The sequence below is a fragment of the Lathamus discolor genome, chromosome 3 (assembly GCF_037157495.1).
Source record: "Lathamus discolor isolate bLatDis1 chromosome 3, bLatDis1.hap1, whole genome shotgun sequence".
NCBI classification, from domain to species: domain Eukaryota; kingdom Metazoa; phylum Chordata; class Aves; order Psittaciformes; family Psittacidae; genus Lathamus; species Lathamus discolor.
In genome coordinates this window covers 79699519-79717759 of record NC_088886.1, presented here as the reverse complement: position 1 = coordinate 79717759, position 18241 = coordinate 79699519, and the positions used below count along the sequence as shown (strand labels likewise).

At 40.2% G+C, this 18241-nt stretch overlaps 1 protein-coding gene across 10 annotated transcripts in view; it reads left to right on the top strand.

The window, feature by feature from the left end:
• ANKRD44 (ankyrin repeat domain 44) overlaps positions 1 to 18241 on the top strand; it is a 138166-nt gene that overhangs the window by 98633 nt on the left and 21292 nt on the right. For 6 of the 10 annotated variants that reach the window (XR_010610642.1, XM_065669970.1, XM_065669973.1 and 3 more), the window contains exons 13-17: positions 1383 to 1451; positions 2194 to 2334; positions 4984 to 5067; positions 6042 to 6153; positions 17791 to 17859. Coding sequence is in view for 9 of the 10 variants with exons in the window: in XM_065669970.1 (XP_065526042.1) it covers positions 1383 to 1451; positions 2194 to 2334; positions 4984 to 5067; positions 6042 to 6153; positions 17791 to 17859 (475 nt within the window). In the remaining variant the exon portion in view is untranslated. The remainder of the gene's footprint in view (positions 1 to 1382; positions 1452 to 2193; positions 2335 to 4983; positions 5068 to 6041; positions 6154 to 17790; positions 17860 to 18241) is intronic. The other 4 variants (XM_065669975.1, XM_065669971.1, XM_065669974.1 and 1 more) reach the window with 1 other exon arrangement.

Sequence of the window (18241 nt, the reverse complement as noted above, 5' to 3'; positions counted from 1 at the left end):
CAAAGTTTTTATTATTACAAAAAAGTAATAAAATTGGTCCAAATACTGTTTCTATTATCCTTATGGTGTTACCCTTCTTGATACCTCTCTGACATTAATAGCAGGGGTATGACTGTTGCTTGGATGAAGATGATTATGGTATAGTTCAATAAGGCTGTACCCCAAAAAGAATAAGAAAAACAACCTGGAAGTCTCAAAGACAAGGAGAGGCTTTGTAAGAAGCAAAAGTGGCTCATGAAAATAAACCGTATTTTTCCGGTGGTTTACTGCAATTGTCATCACTAACAAGTGTTTTTATTTTTAGTACGTTGTGGTGAGTGTTCTGTAGCTATTTTATGCAATAGCAAGTTAGAGTAGGGATGAACGTATGCCAGCATATTGCATCCAGTCTTCTTTTTCTCCTTGAGCTGGAGCTATAGAAAAGGCATTCATTTTTTTCCTGACACATGCCTGTTGCTCCGATTATATTAATGGGAGTTGCATGAGTACTAGGAAAAGAACATGCTTCAAAGGCCTGCTCGTCTGATTGTGAACACCAATGATTTATTGTCCCTGTGAATGACAGGGAGTCTTGGAAAGTGCTGCACTTCTTTATGTCATTTTCTGGCTTGGAGTCATATACATATTCGCTTGCATTACAAAAGATGTGAGAGTTGAGCTGTTTTGTATTCTATTAAAAATCACCTCGCTTTAAAGATGAAGAAGCAGCTATGATGTGGTGAATTCCTTCAGCAGATACAAAGGAGTCCAACTCATCCACTTACATAAATACAACATTGATATGACAATCACTTCAAATAGCTGTGCCCCTTATTCAGCCAAGCGCTTAGAGATGTGCTTAAATCTGTCAATAGTCAACGAATCATGTAAAAGAGTTACCCTGTGAGGAACTCTTGTGATTAAATCTCACTAAGTAAACAGGATTTGAGCAAAGTGATTCCTGTTGACTGCTTTGCTGAACGGGGGTGGAATTCGTTAAATGTCACCTCTTCATTATTGGACTGGCATTTTATGAGCTAGCAACCACTTTCTCCTAAAATTCTCTCATAAAATGCCAGTTCCGTGCAGGAACCATTAGAGTACAGGTCCCATTGCAAACCTCCAAACACACTGAACCCACATCGTATTTAGTGTGCTCTATTTGGAAAATGAATTGGTTTTCTTCTGCAAAAGGGAAGTTAAAGGTTTTCTAGAAAAAAAGGAATTAGCTTTTTAAAGCTTCATGTTCGAGTGGATTGAATTTCACATTGCATTTGGCTCTGCTTCGGTTTTGCATTGCAAATAATACAAAATAGAGGAGCTCTCTTATTTGAAGGCAGGGGGCAACACAGATGTAAACTTCTGGTTTGTTCATGTTTTGTTTTCTTTCCTTATCTTTCCAGTAATGTTGAATGTATAAAACTCTTGCAAAGCAGTGGAGCAGATTTTAATAAGAAGGACAAATGTGGGAGGTAAGTAAATGATGAAGCTTATTTTAAAAATAAAAGAATCTAGAAGGCCAGGAAGAAAGACTTGCCTCAGTCTGGAAATCGTATCTTCTATGAAAAATGACAGTAAAATAATGTAGGAGTTTGGCCTTCCCTGCAGAACTCTTGCTGCCACAGTTATATGCCAGACAGACAGGTGCAGACTTCATTAAATACATAAAAGCCATTCCACCCTCTTGAGTTTTCTGGTTTAAAAATATCACAGGTTCATTTTTTTTTCCTTATTGCTTCTTTCATTGCCTAAATTCTTGTGCTTGTGTGCCCAAGACAGCACCTGGGTTACAATGGGAGGATTGCTGTGATTTGACGTGCCTCTCTGAGGGTTTTTTTCCTACACATGAAGTGTTGCTATGAGTGTTGCTATGCCACCTAAATAAGACGCTCAGAGGGACACCATGCTTTGCTCTGCCTCCCAACTTGAAGAAAGTAGCGTGTATGCAGAGCAACAGCAGAGGCTGTCACTGGAAATAGGCTGTTTGCAAAGCACAGGCTGATGATGTGAATCCTATCAGGCTTTGTAGGAGCACCAGAACTTCCTATTAACACAGTGTTTTGTTAAATTTCCATAACTTGCATTTCATCACAGGAACACAAGGCACTGATACTGACTGCTGGAATTCTGTAGCAATGCAGCAGTTAAGATTTCTTATTATCCTTGCTGGTGCATACTGGAATACGAGGTAACAAATTGTCACTTATGTTGCAGGACACCTTTGCACTATGCAGCTGCAAATTGTCATTTCCACTGTATTGAGACACTGGTGACAACAGGAGCCAATATTAATGAAACAGATGACTGGGGACGCACCCCTTTGCACTATGCTGCTGCTTCTGACATAGACCGAAAGTAAGGAAGCCTCTTTGTATTCCTTGTTTAAAGTGTTCTGCTAAATTAGAGTAATTCTGTTCTCTTCATGATGCTATTTTACTTGAGCCAAAAAAAATGATCCTTCTAGCAAAGGAGTTTCCCTCAGATGTGCGTGTAGCTCTACACTGAGTTGCTCTGACTATACGCCAAATCCCCAGATGATGTGGCATTTCAGCTCAGTTACTTTTGATGTAACCCACAGTTTTACAGCCACAGTGTCCTACTGAACTATTTTGCACCACATTTTCTGTTTTCCTCTATGTGGTTTCCTCACACGAGTAAGATCAGAGAATTTTCTACATCTGCTTTGCAAGTCCCTCAGAAGGGATGGGGCAAGAGACAGCAGCAGGGGTTTTCCTAGGTGGGCTGCAGTGACAGAAAGACATTTAGCCATTCTGACAGACTTTCTTGAAGAGATGGGGTAGAACTACCCATCAGTCTGTCTCCACTCTCAGAGCTGATAAAAATGCTCTCACTGGCCAAACAGGTTGCTTTCAGAGACTTTAAAAAGAGAGGGGACTGGGGAATATCTTTTGGCAGAATGCAGTGCTCTTCTTGTGAGAAGGGGGGAAAACAGCTGCAACGCTTAGAAATCCTGTGGTTAGAGACTGCAATTCCTAATTCCCAGATAGTTGCATATTTTGGCAATCTCATCCTTATAACATACTCTGTAAAACAAGTTCAGTTATCCTGTTAGTTCTCTCTTAAAACTGTTAGTGGCCTGTGTTTATTGTAGGTTATCCCATGTTTCTCTCTCTCATTCTTCTAGCCGCTAAGGTTTCTTGTGTAGTGAGGTCTGGTAAAAATACATCTGGCTTATTCCCAGCAGAATACCATCTCAAAACCACTGAGGCTTCACAGGAAAACTGAGGCTTAACGTTATGGTAGAGGTTTGGATGCCATACCAGAGCCTTGGTAGCTTCTTCATCATTTGCTGTGATACAAAGAATGTCTTCCTTATCATCCTCAAACCTGAACAGTGCTGGAAAGAAGGCAGCAGGGTCTTCAAAAGTCTGTGCTTGTCATTGCAATCAGAGTAGGCTTGTAGGAAGGCTTTCAGCACTGGCTGTTTCTAATTCTGTCTTGCTCAGGAGAGGTGTTACTTGAGATGTTGACAGTGGCGATTTGGTGTGTGTTTTTCAGCTTTTGGCTCTGTAGGTGAAGTGCCTGCATTTAAACAAGCTCTTGGTTAACTTCAGGATACATCTACTTCCATAACTAATTAAAAACAAAAGCTTGCTTTAGTCACATCCTGAACATTGTCAGGACTATGTGGCCTTTATTTGCCCTCATAGTCCAAACCTAAATTGAATCTGATGTTGTGATGCTGTCTTCTCATTAAATTTTCCAGTTTGAGATGCTCTGGAAGAAGTCTTGTTACACAGATGAAATGCAAACAGCAGCCCATGATATTATAGGTCAGCATATCTTTTTTTCCTGCTGAATGGCAAAAAACTCCCAAGGTGAGGCAGTCTCAGCCCAAAGAATCTTCATAATTATTTAACTTTGGATGTGGGCAAGTATGAGCAAGAAGTCTTGGTGCAGGGAATCTTTTTCTGGGATGTCACACATCTGTAGTTAACTGAAAACAACTGCAGGTAGAACTTCAGCATAGCACACGAGTGCTGTTTATGAGCTTGCAATATTAATATTCAGGGGAGTTATTTTATTAGTAATTAAATTTTCTCAGAGTCAGTGGACATCAGACAGACCCTGCGTTTGCAGAACAACCCATTATTGCTAGCACCCACAGGAAGAATGTCGGATCTTGATATTACAAATGGGAAAATGCATAGTCAAGAAGGAATGTACGGTTCTACATTGTGCAGAAGCCAGTCTGGAATTTGCACGTTACATGGATTGAAATTAGCAAAGTGTCCTTCTACAAACCTTTCAAGCTACCAATCCGTGATGACAGCAGTTTGTAAACATATTCTCTGTTAGCTTTAGTGGCCAAAAAAGCTTAAGGCTGTAAGATCACAAATTATAGTATTCTGTGTGCCATCCATCCAGCTGGGAAGCAGAGGTGCCAAAAGTAATCCAGGAGGGTGCAGGAATATGAAGACATGCTGAGAAGACATTCTTTGAAGAATCTGAAGAACTTCACTGGAAGATCCACATATTGTTTCCAAGATGATTCACAGACAGTGAAGAAGAGCTAGCAACTCAGCTAATGCAGAATCAAATAGGCTGATTCAGTATCAGTGATTAAAGTTTCTCTAAATCCTAAATGCTGGAGAACTAGCAGGTTACTGTAGGAAGAAGCAAGCTCGGTAGTCCTGAGTTCCTCTCTGCAGAGGAAACAAAATGCACAACATTGTTGTGTGAGAAACGGGAGGACTAGAAAGTGATGATCAAACTGTTTGTGATAGAAACCAGATTTCTTTCTTTTTTCATTCCTGGCATTGATTTGCAGGTCAATAAACTAGCACATTGTAGTTGTCTCCATAGCTTGCAAAACTCATCAGCTGCAGACTCATGCAGTGCACTCAATTTATGTAATTCTTGCTGTTGGCTGGAGGAGGTGAGCTCCTTGCAGAGGAGGTTGGGGATGGGTGGCAGACTGCATCAAGATCACTGGTATGATACTTATGAAATAAGTTGCATTTTTCTGTCCTCTATGCTAAGAAGAAAGAATATTTTAGGTAACTCCCATGAAAATGCTGAAGAACTTGAAAGAGCCACTGAGATGAAGGAAAAAGAAGCTGCATTGTAAGTTTGGTGTCAGTAAAGCAGTTAGACCTCATTTCTGGAGAATGCCGCTGCTTTGGGCTGCAGTTTTACACTCTGCTTTTGCTCATTCATTGCTCTGCTAAACACAGTGCTTGGCTTTAGTGAAGGCTAACCTGAAGGAAAAAGCTCTACACTCTTCTCTGTGCACATAATACCTAACATTTCTGTTTCTGTGCTTGTTGCTGAAATGTTGCTGAAAATGCACTGCCTCAGTAATTTCATAATTCTTTAGTATCATGCACTGCCTTATTTTAATGCTTTGCACTGAGTATGTATGTTGCAAAAGGAAGTAGCCAATGGCTTCCCCGACGCATTTACTCAGATTGACATTTTCATCTAGTTTTTGTTTTAAAAATCTCTTTTTTCATATGACAGCCTTACATTCACCACAAATTACAAGCTACAGAAGACAGAACTAATAACAAAGTGGTTTCATGATGTTTATAAGAAAAAGTGGCAGGAACATAAGGGATCCTTTGAAAAGCACATGATTTAAAACAAAATACAAAACCAAACAAGAGAAGAAAATGTGTTTATGTACATATATGCCAGGAAATTAACTCAGTTAAGTCTATTTTTCAGCTGGCCATAGTGCATGTTCGGAGGCGAGTGGTTTGATAAAAGTTTTTACATGAGTTGCAGCAGTTCTAGGCTGTGTACATGATGGTACAGAGTTGTGTAGTTTTCTTTTGGCCTTTGTCATAGACAATACTTTTTGTAATCTAGAGTACCTGCAAAGCTTAGGTTGAAATTGGTTTTTATGAAGCTCATCCTCAAAGATGAGTGGGGATTTTCTGTTTGAAATAATGGTGAATGTGAGGAGCTGTTGGTGAAATGCAATCTGAGGTGCTGCTAGAATTAACTGCCAGTTTCCAGGGTCACTCCTAGCTGCAATGAGGGATGAGTCTCTTAAATATTGTGAGCTCACATTTACACTAGTGAATTGTCCACAGGTGTCTGGAGTTCCTCCTACAGAATGATGCCAATCCATCTATCCAAGACAAAGAGGGGTACAACACTGTGCATTATGCTGCTGCATATGGGCACCGGCAGTGTTTGGAACTGGTGAGTGCTCAGGCAGTTTCAGAAGTCTCTTACCTGCTGATACGCATGTGCCTATGCCAGTATTATGAACTTCCCCGACAGTTACTATTTGAGTTCTTTGGATATTCAGAAATCTGTAAAAACCGTGCAATGTGGTGCAGCAAACTCAAATATATGCAACCAGATGGATCTTAGAAATGTGTTCATCTTGATAATCCAGTCCTTGTTTAACAAGCTGGTGTTTAAATGTTGTCTCTGAGTGGAGTTTATGTGTGCTCAAATTACTTTTAACTGTTGTCAACATATTCCCAGTATATGTGTATGTGCTAGCAGTAAGGGATAGTTCCCAGTGCGTGGCAGCGTATGTGCCTTATTTACCGGGCACATTATATGACTTGCAAATTGAGAGTAAATAGCTTTTGTCAGCTGCATACCTGCAATGCCTTTTTGCCCCGGTGAAGCAATAGCAGCATTGATAGAGTTACCATAATCAAGATTAACCTTGTATGTAATGTAACTGGGTGTGGTTGTTGTTTTTTAATATCCTGGACCTGAATGATTAGAAATTGTATCTCATAAGAAGCCAAATATTTTTAGCCAAAAATTGGATTTGGGAGAGGTATAGTATGGATTTATAGAAGTTTGTGACTTGTAAAAAGAAGTGTCATGAAGAGAGGTGTTAACTGAACTGCTTGATATACAGGGTGACCCAAAATTATTGTGTCATGTATAAATAGGCTTTAATTGCTTAAAAAATTAAGAGCTCTAATTAGAGTATTGTATAGATCTGCTTTAGTAAGCACACTGTGTGCTGGTTACTGTTCTGTGTTCTTTGGTTCATTCTTTCTTTGTTGAAGAGTCAAAGTTCTTAATTATTGAAAATGAGCTCTGCACAGCACATGCTGCTTTCACACCACACGTACCAGCGCTGTCAGTTCCTGCCATTTCAGGAGAAATACTGCAGCTGGCCTACATCAGGGTCACAGCAGCTTGGAAAGCTTGACCTGTAATTATACCCTGGGTCAGAATGTCAGGTGGGATATTAAACCTTTTTAGCTCCCACCTGCAAGCATGTATATTTAGGACACTTAAAATATCACTGCTCCTTTGTTGCTTGTGGCAGCAAGTTTGGCCTTTCCTTATTCAGAGCCTTCTACCTGAGCTCATCTCTTGTGGTTCTGCCCCGGGGGATGAAAGAGTCCTCTGCTAAACCTGCTGCCCATTTGGAACAAAAGGAAAGGTTCTTGGTATTTGAAGGGTACATATATAGAGAGAGTAGCCCGCTCTTGGCTGTGTACAAGTCTACACTTGTATGGCTACAGCAAACAATATTGAAACCTTACCCATGTCTTTCCACCAGATTCTTGCATGACTTGCATGAGCAGGGACCTCCATAAAAGCATCTTCAGTAAGGAATTCTCTTTCAGCCTTCGTATCATGGTCCCCGTGTGCTGTGAGGCATGGAGCAGGCACAGAGCAAGGTCACCTCTCTTTTCTTTCACTTGTTGCTGTGCACATTGTCTAGCAACAGATCAGTTGCAGACAATGACCTGCTATCAAGTCCCAGTGTTGCTTAGGCTTGCAAGACAAAAGGAAGAGCTGGCAATGCAGTGCCTATCTGAGGTGTTGGGTTTTCTTTTAATTCTGGAGATTGAAATGCAAACTGTGGGCTAGAGACAGCTGTGCAGCAAGTGTTCTATATTTGGACAGAGAAATCCAATGTTTTTCCATGTCATTCTCCTGTCTTTGTGACTACAGCTGCAGCACAGAAACCCAAGGTCAAGCATAATTTCCAGAGTTAAAGGCATACAGCTCTTCTGTGTACACTGGTGAAAAGAAAAGTGCTATGAATTTTAGCCTTTTGAATGCAAAGGAGCAGTATTGCGGACTAGGGTGTCTGCCTGAAAGGCTTGTGGGATTTTGCTATTGGTGTTTAGAGGCTGACAGACATCTCGTTTTATCTCTGGAATACAAAAGCTAAATGTACCAGAAAGCATTTGTGCTCTATCAACAGTAGGACGGGGGCGCACCATCTTTGCACTGGCTGTCAGAAGAAGGTGATTCTGTTTTGTGTGAGCAGTTGTTCCCTAGCTCTAGTGAGTTACCAAGTCCTGAGTTTTATAACTTTGTATCTGTTAATAATGACTAATTGATATAGACACCACCTTTATGCTGATCTCTTTGCATTGCTTGGATTCAGGATGGCAAAAGGGTCAAGACCAGTAGTTGAAAGGTAATTGTGCTTTTGGGATGAAATGGAAATAATTCTCGTACCTAAGTTTATCACCTATTCCAACATGAGACTCCCAGGTGTTAAGCTAATTTTTGATTCTGCCTTCATCTGGTAAAGTAGTGTCACTGATAGGCATCGCAATTCTGTAATGCAATCGGATTGGTTTTGACAGAGTGATGGTTATTCACAGCTCTTTGAAGGCTCTGTCTAAAAGCTGCAGTAAGTATTCATCTGATGCAGATGGAAAGGAGCCTCACTGACTTGTGAGGCTGACTGGTGGCTTGGTCACAGTGTGTCGTGCTCTCTGTAGTGGACCTATGACAAGGATTTTGTCATGAACCATGATCTGTATTTCTGGTAGCTATTAACCATGGTACTTCAACTGCTTTAGTTATTCATATTTGAGTGAAGAATTCGGTGAGGCTTAATTGCTTCTAGGCATGACTTTAAAATTGATATCTGTCATAAAAGTGCTGACTTTGAAACACAAATCTGCATCACAGGAATTCTGACATACAGAATACTCCTAAAATATTTCCAGTCCCTTCCATCCTGAAGAGGATATTCAGGCAGGATTACTGAAATAAAAGCATTATTTTTCAGTGCCAAATTCACTGTTATTTTACTGATTTATCCCTTGGATAAATATTATTGGTAGCTCATAGATGAAAATATCTAGGCATTATCTTCCGTAGAATAAGACAGTTCTTTACGGGCATAAAGCTGTTAGAGGAAAGAGGTCATATAAAATACCAAGTTTTAATTCTGATCAAAGCTAAGGCAAAGTGGGTGAAACAATAAGCTTGATTTTATCAATAACGGTTACTAGTATTTCTCTACATGCACAACACTGTACTTAAGCAAAATGTCAGGGAATTATTTCAGTGTTCCAGAATATGTCAAGTTTATCAAAGACCTTGTTACATTAATTTTGCTTCCCCTCTTTCCCCTGCTTTTTTATAAGAGGTATTTAAAATAGCTTACTTCTAAATAAATGCTCACTTAAGAAAGTCTGCAGAAGAGGATGCAGGATCCAGTGGAGTTCCCTTTGCTGAGGGATTTGATCTGTGTTTTAAGCACCACAGCTTCTCAGCATGATGAGATACCTACGTGTTTCGGGACAGTTTAGGAAAGGCTGGTTTATCTACCATATATTTTCATTTTTTTGACTAATGTGTTTGCTGTGAGCCAAATACCTTGGCTGGAATTTAGCTATAACTCTTCTTGGGAAGAGGGGAGGTATTAGGAGAAATAAGCATTAAGAGTGAAAAGGTCACATCCTTTGACCCAAACAAATAAAATCTGTGTTTGTGTGTTCAACCACAGAGCTCGATGACAGACTCCTTTTTCCTGGAGGACCTTTAGGTTGTCTGGGATGTTAGTGGGGTTGTTGCACTGCAGTGAATGACGTGATGTTGCTAAAAATAGAAGAGTGGAAGCAGATCCTCTGTAAGGAGCCATTCATGAAGGCTCAATGGTGGGCATGTGTGCTCGCAAGCAACCGAAACTCCCATCTGCTTCCCTGCCTCTAAAAATAACCTCACGTTTGGTTAGCATAGCACTGACTTCTTTAGTGTTGGGTAGTCAGGGATATTGGTCATGGTCGCTAGCTGGTGTTTTAGAGCTGATCACATCACCAAGCTACTTTGAAAGCAATAAAATTATGGTGGGTTTTTTCATTGAAGTGATCTCTTATCACAAAATCCTTATTGGTGTGAACAGTGAAATTGAAATGGTAATTTCACGCTGAAGTTCTGTCTGGAGAGCCAGTCAAGCACTTTGTGCTGGCAAAAATAGGTTTCTGTGCAGTGTTAGGGCAAACAGAATGAAATGCCTGTCTCCTGGAGTGAAATCTCTTCTCTGACTGTAAGAATCAGTGGTTATTCTTTTCTTTTACTCTGCTCTTTATTCAAACAGCAAATGAAATTCGCTTTTTGGCTAATAGAAATCACATCAGCACAGGGGCTAATTCATTAGCAGCTGGGAGGAGAGCATGGTTTCACTGACAACCATGTCCAAAGGAAAGGCAGATTTCAGTCTGCTTGCCTGAAGCACAGTGATCTGCACAGCTGTGTGTGACAGGAAGAAGGCGCAGAGGGAGATTTCTTGCTAGCAGAAGGCTGCTTTGGCTGTGCCATGGAGGGAGAGGCTGGGTTTGAAGAGAAAGAAAACACTTTTTATTAGACTGGCTGCTACCACGGGAAAATGGTTAAACTGTGCCTTCAGAGCACTTGGTTCCTTAACCTGGGGAGGAATTGAAATCACAGACCCCATAAATCTGGTGTGGCTGCTACTAATTATATATGTCTCTTACCAGCAAGAATTTGTTCATTCATCCATCTGTGAGCAGGACAGTGGTAGGTAGTGTTGAGTGGATCACAAGTGTGGTTGGGATAGGCGTTAAAAAGTCTTTAGCCATATAGGGATCTGGCTCAGATGCTTGTCCAAGTGGCAGTCCCTAGACCTCCTTTTGACACAGATCTCTTCATTTGGGGGATACATTCTGAGTTTTTTCCGTCATAAATGCCTGTCCGTCCCCACGACCAATATCTTAAAGTAAGTGTTTTAGTCTAAAACCAGTGGTGATAGTGTTTCATGCAGTGAATGACTTTGTACCTACAAGAGCTTTTCCTGTGTGGAAGCTCCTTTGTTAGTGGAGAAGTGCAAAGTCATTAACTGGAGTGGTTCTAAAGAGGAGAAGAACTTAGGAACTTAATGCTTGAAAATAACTTTAATAAACCTAATTTGTCTTTTAGTCCTAGAACCACCCAAATCACGATAGACTGATTTAATTACTTAGGTTTCAATGTCAGCGTTACTGCCAGATATACCCACTAGTTAAACAATCAGTAGGAGCCTATGTATGCTAGGTATGGTGATACATGTTAGCTTATAGCAGTGCATTTTGGCTTAGATTTTATGTTTTGGAAACTAGATAATATTGAACCTAAGAACATTTTCTAGACATCTAATGCTGCTTTGTGAAGTGAATGAGTGCAGGAATTTACCATTTGCTCTGGCACCCTGCTGACACTTTGGCTTGTAGGGTAGGAGTATTGCCTGGCATCTTGGAGGTTTATTTTGTCTCTCTGACAGATTTGGTCTTTATTTTTTAGTTTATGTATTTATTTTCCTGGGGTGGAAAAGCAAGGCACTTCTGTCTGCTGTCTTCTGACAGAGAATAACAAGGCCATTGCAGAACTGCAGGAGACATTTTTCCTTCAGTTTGGAAGAAGTCATGGACTTCTGCTGTTGCTTTAAATACTTGTCTGTGTATCTGTGTGTGTGGTGTTTAAATGTAAATGTGTGAAGAATATCTGACTCAAATCTACTGAATCAAATGAAAAGGGCATTTGATGATGGCATATGGCATTGCATTAGACTGTGTAGCTCAGAAAGAGCTGTGGGCACTGGGATTGTAGAGGTGTAATCAGGCGTATTTATACAAGGCAAGATGTTTGCTTGCATGAGCGGACTTTCAAAAAGAAACTGTCACTGGTTTGTTGGTATTTGAGGGTTACAAAGCAACCTAACTTCATCGGGCAAGGTCTCCCACAGTGTGTGTATTTTGTGTCCGTATTTCGTCAATTGAGTAGATTGATCTTAAGCATTCTTACTATTTTCCTCTCTCCCCTCCTTCCTTACGAAGTAACGCAACTGGTATCTATTCACAGTGTCTGTCTGCAGTAGGCAGTAGTCTCACTGCTTCAGGAGTATTCTATCGATAGGCAGAGATGGGTGCACACAGGATCAGGTCTTGGTTTAGGCTTCTGTTGATGCAGTGCTTGTAATGCAGTTTATTGTACAGGAAAAACAAATCAATGCAAAAAACCCTGCTAGAAACACTTGCAGATTACCATTATACTTAAATACTTCTGTCTTTAATTGTTCTAATTGACATTTTTAATTAGATTGGAAGCAAAACTCCATTGGATATAGTGAGTAAACGAAAAATGATTGCATGTTGTGTATTTTCATTTTTCTTCGAACTTCTTAGTATTTCGCAGTCCTTGCATACACTCTGATAAAGCCTGAGGAAGAAAAATCACAACTCTTACTAGCATGCCATGTACTTCAAGCAACTGCATGTGTGCTGCTCCTACTTCCGTTGGAATTCCTTCTTGCTGTTGCTTACAGGCTTAAGCTTTGCTAGAAAGTCTGTTGCTTTTCCTCAGTCAGTAATAGGAGTGTGAGTCAAGTGCACGTACCTGAGTGGCATGACACTTGTCTGGATGTTTAAGTAACTGCATTTGGCAATGTGAAATGGAACCAACACTTGTCTGTTTTCTGGAAGTTTGTGGCCAGTTTCAAAGTGGCTCAGAGAAGAGATGTAAATTACACGTCTTCAAGTGAGTCTAAATTTAAAAAGCACTTGTGTGTAGAGGCACAAATGAGAGGAGAGTAGCAGAAATACCATTGAAAGGCACTTATTAAGCATTGGCTGTCACTGTATTTCACCAGTGCCCAAATTTTCTAGCTGAAGAGGAAATTTCTTAAGGGTAATAATTTCTCAAAAGCCTTCCTGTATCTTTTACACAACTGTATGAGAAGTTACAAAAGCTTCAATGGAGGGTCCTTAAACCAACATATGAGGCTTTGCAGAACCGCAGAGGTAGACTTTCTGTCCAGAAAGACCCATGATTTGAGTGTAAAAGTTCCAGGTTCAAATCTCTGCTCTGACTGACAAAGAAATTGGACTTGTACATCCCAGGAAGTGACCATCACATTATGCTGGCTGGTACGGGGTAGGATCTCTTGCTCTCATTTGGAGCTGTCGTGCTTTGTGTAAATACTCACTGGGTGAGAATCTCCTGTATAACCCACTGAGTATGGCACTTATATGGCTTAATATGAAATGATTTTGTATGAATTGGAAGAGCTCCAACAGAAGATTAGTGTCCTGCAAGAGAACGGCCAGTGGCCTGGAGGTCTGCTTGAATTTTGAGGTTTAGATATGTTTAAAGACTCGAACAGTGTTCTCTTATATGCCAGGTAAGTGTCCTGCATGGTGGTGACTGTTCTGGTAGGGTATTGGGTATTTAAACTTTGTACTGGAAGAGTTGCATGGAACACTAATAGATTTCTTCAGACTCAGTCTACCTAAACTCTTGTGAAACTTCTCTTGCTTGTGTTATTTTAACTTCACCCGTAATCTACACACGAGTGAAATTGATGAAAACACTGATTAATCTGATTTTAAAGCCTGATTTTAGGAAAACATATCAGACACTGGGTGAAGGATGTGTATTGGTGTTAACCTCATCAAATTATAGTGTGATCATTTGTATTTACAAATATGGGAGAGAGCTTACAGTATTGCTTGTCCCGACGAGGATATGTTTATACCACTTCACCTTTGGATTATTGAGTCAAGACTAATTCTGAGATATAAAACTGTGCTTCCCTGGTATAAAGTACTACAGAGGTTAATTCTATTACTGTTTTCTGTCTCAACTGAAACAACTGAGAATCTTCAGTCTTGTTCTTGCTACTTGCTCGAAAAGCCTTTATTTAAAAGAAGCTGCTGCTGGTATGTTTTTCCCCGCTAGAGACAATGATCTGTGGCAAGTTGTTAAGGAAGATGAGACTCAAAGTGACACCCTGCCTGATGTATTTGTGTTCAGTTCTGAAAGGGACATTGAAAATTGTTACAAATCCCCACTTCTGAATGACCTTGTGAAAAGCTACATTGCTATGCAGTTATGACAGATGAGCAATGCCCAACTACTTATTTTGTCTTAATCACCTTTCGATCAGTTCTTTGCATGTGTGAAAATCTCTGAATGCTGTTTGCTTAATGACCTTTCAGAGTAAAGGCCACTTACAGGTTATACACATGTAATCTAATGTTTTGCCATTTTACAATTAGTATTAATAGCACCAGAGAATTTCATTAACAGTGCAGAAGTATGGAATGTAGAAATTATTGCCTTGCTAACATGGTAAAACACTCACTTTTGCTTCAGTGGTAGTTAGATCAAACCTTTGACATAACTACCAGCAGTGCACTTAAATGGCTGTGCCTCACAATGTGGCTGCATGATGGCTTGTACAGAATCACATGTTGTGTTCTCTCTTAGGATTTCAGATAGCACCCAGTGTTAGTGTCTGTGGTTTGAAGTATCCTGACTCATTAACTGTCATATGAGTCCAAAAAAAAAAAATGGGGGGGAGGTGGTGAGGAAGCACACACCATATCCTGCTATATGATCCTTTATTATAACTGCAGAATAAAAGCAAGCAATAAATCCTCTTATGTCTGTAAATACCCTTACTGTATAAATACAGTTGTGAGAGCTGTAAAAGTTATTGATCTTCATGCAGAGCTGGGGGAGAGAAGACAGTTCATAATAGCAGCCTTGTAGCGCTATTAGTTTGTAACAATAGCAGTGAGTAATTGACGTGTTTTATCTTAACTTTGTCTGCATCTCACTCCCAAAGCGTTCAAGCTCCTGTTTCTGAGTGTGAAGAAGACTTTACAGAATAATTATGTACAGCATTAAATAACACTGTTATAGAGAGTGAAGGGGGCATGCTGGGAATTTCCCAGAAGCAGAGAGGAAGAGTATCCTTACCTTTTGACAGGTTATAACCTAGTGAGAAGGAGTGCCCACCAATTTCCCTTGCAGTGCCTCTGCACAATTCTAACATCCGCTTAAAATCTGTGGGCAACCAATATGCAGAAATGTAATCAGCTAAAAGGCACAATGTGTGGCACCAGAACTTACCAATGAGAGATGCTGGAGCATTCTTCAGTCAGCCACCAGTAACCATAAACTGTTAGGAATTCATGCTTATTTGTTTCTCTTCACTGAAATGCATTGGCCAGCTTCGAGCAGGCAGGTGCGTATCGCAGCACAGCAGACACGCTTGGATTGCTCTGCAGGGTCTGTGGATTTAAGCTTCCATGGCTGTCAGGGCAAATGGTTTTGAGCAATAAATTCACCTTTGTAAAAACAGATGCAACTGTGGATAGCTTCTTACTCTAAGATGGAAGCATTACGGAGCTAGACCCCCCCCCCCCACCCAGGACAAACTGTTCTATGTGTTCTTATAACAAGTATATTTAATGAACTATAATCACATTGTTAGAATCACAGAAATACTTGTGAAACTGGAGAGCTGCTTGGTAACTTGGACCTGGTACTGTTTGTCTCTTTGCACATGATTTTTATGCTTCAGATGTCTTAGTTCTAATCATTATGAAGCAGTGCTTGATAAGGCATACTGAAAAATTATGAGTGCTGTGTCTTCAATCTTCCTTCTCTTGCTCTCCTTTCTAATTTCCCTTCCTGTGCTGCATGGCTGTGTATCTGAGAGCTACTGGCTTTACCATGAAATTCTTGTTTATGCCTGACTTTCTGATGGAGACATTCAGCCTTATGAGTAATAAGCTCATTAAGCCTCGTCTGCATCAGCCTAAGCTGCTTTAACTCTAAGCCATGGAGATGCCTTTTGTGAGGGACTCTCCAATCCCACAATTTGGTCTTTTAGAGCCTTAATTTTGTCAATTTTGTGTGTGGTTTTTTTCATCTGTTCAAAAGGCAATTACGTGCCTTGTTCCAGGAGACTTTCGGAGCCTTCTGACAGGTTTAGGGAAGTATTCCTTTGGTAAGATTTTGATCCTGGAATTTCAGCAGATGATGATAAATGCAATTAACAGTGATTAAATTAGATTGCTGTGCTGGCCTTATGGACTTGGAGGAAAGGCCAGGATTAGGCAGGCAAAGGAACAGGCTCAGTGCTTGGGTTTGTTTCTGTGGGATTTTGTTCTAGTTTGTTTACTCACTAGAGAAAATCAGAGCTGGCCACTGCTCCATCCTGTTTATAGCTATCTTATATAAGAGAAGAACAACATTTTAAACTGGAGGTGGCTCCACATGGTAAGACCAAATGTGTTTCCTAACTCTGCCCCAAACCTACTGGAAAAAACAGTGTGGGTCCTGGTTTCTTGGTTTTGTTTTGGCTTTTTTTCCCTTTAGCTGCAGCGAGTGTTAAAATTCATATTACGTCTTAATGCACACACCCACTTGCTTATGAGTGCTGTTTGCATCAGCACACATTTCTTTCCCAGTCCTGACATTTTACAAGGCACAAAATACACAAAACAAGTGAAATTACTGCTTAGTTTTCTAGTTTTTCCATAGGATTTGAATTAGAGTCCTTATTTCTGACACTTTATGCATTATTAATGCTAGCTTGGATTCCAGTTTGATTTTCTTGATACATTAATCCATGATACAGGTCTATTAAAGACTTACTTTGTTACACCAATAGTTCAGGTATACATCAGAGATTAGGATACGCCATCATCTTGCGGCATAGGGAAACCTACCATAGGCTTTCACTGGTCTCTTTGGAGAGTCTTCCATGTTGTCATACCCTAGAATTGTCCAGATGGTTGTCACAAAAACTTCCCTTCCTCTGCTTCAGTCTTTCCATTAATTCCTTGCTCTGTCAAACGAATCCAAACCAAAAAATCAAAGCTTGTGTGAAAAATTGACTTGTAACCTTCTAAACACGGCAATGCAGTTCTAGTTACCTGTCAAGCTTTGCTTTCCTTTTTACTGTCTCCTATTACTTGTTTTCCGTAAAATGCTCATTTCCAGTCACAAAGGTATTTGGAGACTCACTCTGAGTAGTTATTAAGTAAAAGGCCACGCACCTCAGCAGTGCTGCTCAGCAAATGTGGAATTGCCGGTACTCTGTGTGTGATTTTCTTTGCAGCCTCAATTGGGTAAGTTGTCAGGATTCATGTGCTGTTGTGAAGTGGTACTGATCCATAGTTGCTCCTTCTAGATGGACAGAAATTGAAGGCTTAAAATGATTTTTAAGCCTTAAAATACTTTGGGACCCCTGAAATTAAGAGGATCATATGAAAGTCCGATGCATGTTATAGATAATTGTAAGAGTTCAAGGATGTGTTGTGTTTTGTAAGGCAGGTTCTACTTTGATAAGTTATAAAAATGACTCTGAATGACTCACAGCACAGTTATAATTATTCCCTAATGCTAATTATGCATCAGAATTATCCTAAACACTGTATTAAACATGGCTTGCATCTGCACTTACCTGTGTAGCCATGAAACTGCGTGTTCCCCAATGTAAGCTTACTGAAGGCTGTCCTCCACTCTTCAGGCCTTTTGAGGGCTCCTTTCTCACCCCAGCAGGCTCAGTGATTTCAGGAAGACTAATGAATATGGGTAAGGATATTCATGACCAGTTTTATCTTTACTCTGTGGGGAACAACTTGAAAAACACCTCACAGCAAAGGTAGTGAAGTATTTATTCCTCACAGTCCTTCAATACTCAGTGCAGACATCTGGGGACAAAAATGTACCTTTGTCTGCTGATGTATAGCCAAAAGGAGTCATCCTGCCTCGTGTGAAGGTGTTCTAAGACTGTCATTCTTCTTTTTCCCCCAGCTCCTGGAAAAAACCAACATGTTTGAGGAATCTGATTCTGCAGCTACAAAAAGTCCTTTGCATTTAGCTGTAAGTATGGGACTTGTGTAAAGTGTTTGATCAGCATCTGCTAGAATAATTCCTTAATCACTGTCTTTGAAGCAAGTTTAATCATAGACTTGTTTTGAAGCTGGGAAAGGATGTAGATTTAGATGTAACAAACACAGGTTGTGGGCTGGAATCTTTAATTATGTTTTCGGCAGTTGATGCTCTTGGTTTGGTTCTTACTGATTGTGATACCTGGGTAAGAAGAAGACACAGACACTGAAGTGAAACTGAATGGAAGGTTGCGACTTTCATTTATAAGTAGTTTATAAAGTTGGGGCCGGAGGTTGAGCCTGTGGTTCTGATCATGGATTTGATGTTCTGGAGATGTGCAGAGTACAAAACACTGTCTGGTACACAGCAAGGT